At 62.9% G+C, this 1949-nt stretch overlaps 1 protein-coding gene across 1 annotated transcript in view; it reads right to left on the bottom strand.

The window, feature by feature from the left end:
* ADISSP (adipose secreted signaling protein) overlaps nucleotides 1-1949 on the bottom strand; it is a gene marked incomplete at its 5' end in the record, with an annotated part of 6863 nt that extends 4914 nt beyond the window's left edge. Inside the window, one exon of the mRNA XM_085319024.1 lies at nucleotides 1755-1949. Within this exon, the coding sequence (XP_085175150.1) occupies nucleotides 1755-1949 (195 nt within the window). The remainder of the gene's footprint in view (nucleotides 1-1754) is intronic.

Here is a 1949-nt window from a genome sequence, read left to right as displayed (position 1 = left end):
GCCGGTCCCGGGGACGCCGCGTTCTGCGGGCTCAGAAAATAACAAGTCAGCAATCGCGAAGCGACTCACAGCAGTTTTCAGGGCGATAATCCATCATCCGTCCCACGCAAATAACTGACTCAGAGCTCAGAAGGCAACTGCAGACCGCTCTGCTTCGCTCCGCACCGCAGGGAACCGGCGATTTGCGTGCAAAAGGCTCGTTGCGCCTTTCCCAAAGGCCGGTGCAGGAGGCGGCAGGCGGCCACGTCCCGGGGGATGCAGCAGCTCCCGCCTCCGTGCCGGAGGCTCCAGGAGGACACACAGCCCGCAGCACGGGCACGCGGACCGGCCAGTTGCGGCTCTGCTCGGGCGTCAGACCTCGCTGTCGTGGCACCAGTTTCAAGCCAAGGCCTGGCTCCCACCAAAACTCACCAGCCTCCGGTGCCAAAATCTCCCCCTCTGCATTCGGGGCTCAGCGCCAGTGTGCCCAGCGAGACACAGTGATTCCCTGCGGCCCCCAGGGAGCCCGCGGATGCTCCCATCGGCCGGCCGAGCCTCAACCGTGCCTGGCAGCCRGAGGCGCCGCCCCGGGACGGCGGCRCGCGCTCGGCTCCACCACCTCCTGCGGGACGCAGGGGGAAATCACGGCCAAACGCAAAGTGCTGTTAAATACAAATCACTGTCCCCATCACCTCCGCCAGACTCCAGGCTGGCTTGGGAGCCGCTATCAAATCCAAGCCAACATTAAAACCCTCCTGAGATCACGGGGAGGAATTTCAGCTGATTCAATGCATCTATTATTCACAGCCATCCCTGAGCGTGATTCTGGGAAGAGCTGTCACAAGCCCACGTACGTTCCCATTAATTCCAGACTCGAGGTTTCCTTGGGCACCGAGCACAGATAAGTCACGGGACTCCAGTCTGCAAACAGCCCCCGTTTGCAACGTATCTTGCAAAACCAAAGCTCTGGAGCTGGCTGCTCGCCCTCCCGTGCTGCCGCCGCTCTCCGTAGGTTGGCTGCTGTCCTGAGATGGCCCACACCGAGCCCTGGGGTGACCCGGCCCCGTGGCGGCCCTGGCTCGCCCTGCTCCAGGCCGGCACAGCGCCGCCGGGACAGGGAATGGTTTCGGTTTGGGGGTGTCCAYGCAAACAGCCCCTCTCTGCCGCCTCGGGATACCCAGCGGAGCAAAGCTCCATCCTTGTCCCGCAGACAGGGAAACCGAGGCACGGGCAGCGGAGCAGCCAGGCTCCTGAGGGATTCCCAGCTCTCCGGACGTGCTGGTTGGAGAATTGCTCCGAGTTCCTCCGCAGCCATGAGCRGTTATCCCACTGCGCAGAGACCACGGCACAGCTCCGGGCTGAGCAGAGGCAGCCGGGACAGTCTGAAAGAGCAACTTCCAAGAGGGCCAAGGCAAACTCTTCCCATGATTTCCAACACTTTAATGTGTTTAATTTAACACATTAAATGCAGCCAAGTTCCCACAGCGAAYACCCAGCTCAGGAGCAGGGACACCCGTTTCCGCCAAATCTTCCTTTACGTGTGATTTGAAAACAACCAGGAGCGGCCAACTTCGGGCCAGGGCAGGAGAGTTTTGCTCCTGGTGGCGGAAACAGATTTTTTGCTTGACAGGGAGGGGAATAAAATAGGGAAAAGCATCTCAAACAGCGCCTGGCGGGAAGAGGGACGTTGGGCTGCGGCAGGGAGACAACAAGGCGCGACGGCACGGCCGATTCCAGCGCCCCGTCCGCCGGCTCCGCGGCGGCCCCGCTCTCACCTTCACGAGGAAGTTGCCGTCCTTCTCCTGGGTGACCATGACCGCCGAGTCGTGGAGCTTCTCGTCGAAGCGCACGTGGCCGGCGGCCCCCTCGGCGGGCTGGCTGGGGGCGAAGCGCACGCCGCCCGCCTTCGCCTTGGCGCCTGCGTGGGGACGAGAGGGGACAGAGGCCGCCGTCACTGCGCCGCCCGCGGG

This window comes from Rhea americana, unplaced genomic scaffold, assembly GCF_003343005.1.
Source record: "Rhea americana isolate MKP2758 unplaced genomic scaffold, rheAme1 scaffold_569, whole genome shotgun sequence".
Lineage (NCBI taxonomy): Eukaryota > Metazoa > Chordata > Aves > Rheiformes > Rheidae > Rhea > Rhea americana.
Note: the sequence above shows the minus strand (reverse complement) of the source record. Positions and strands in the feature narration are given on the sequence as shown.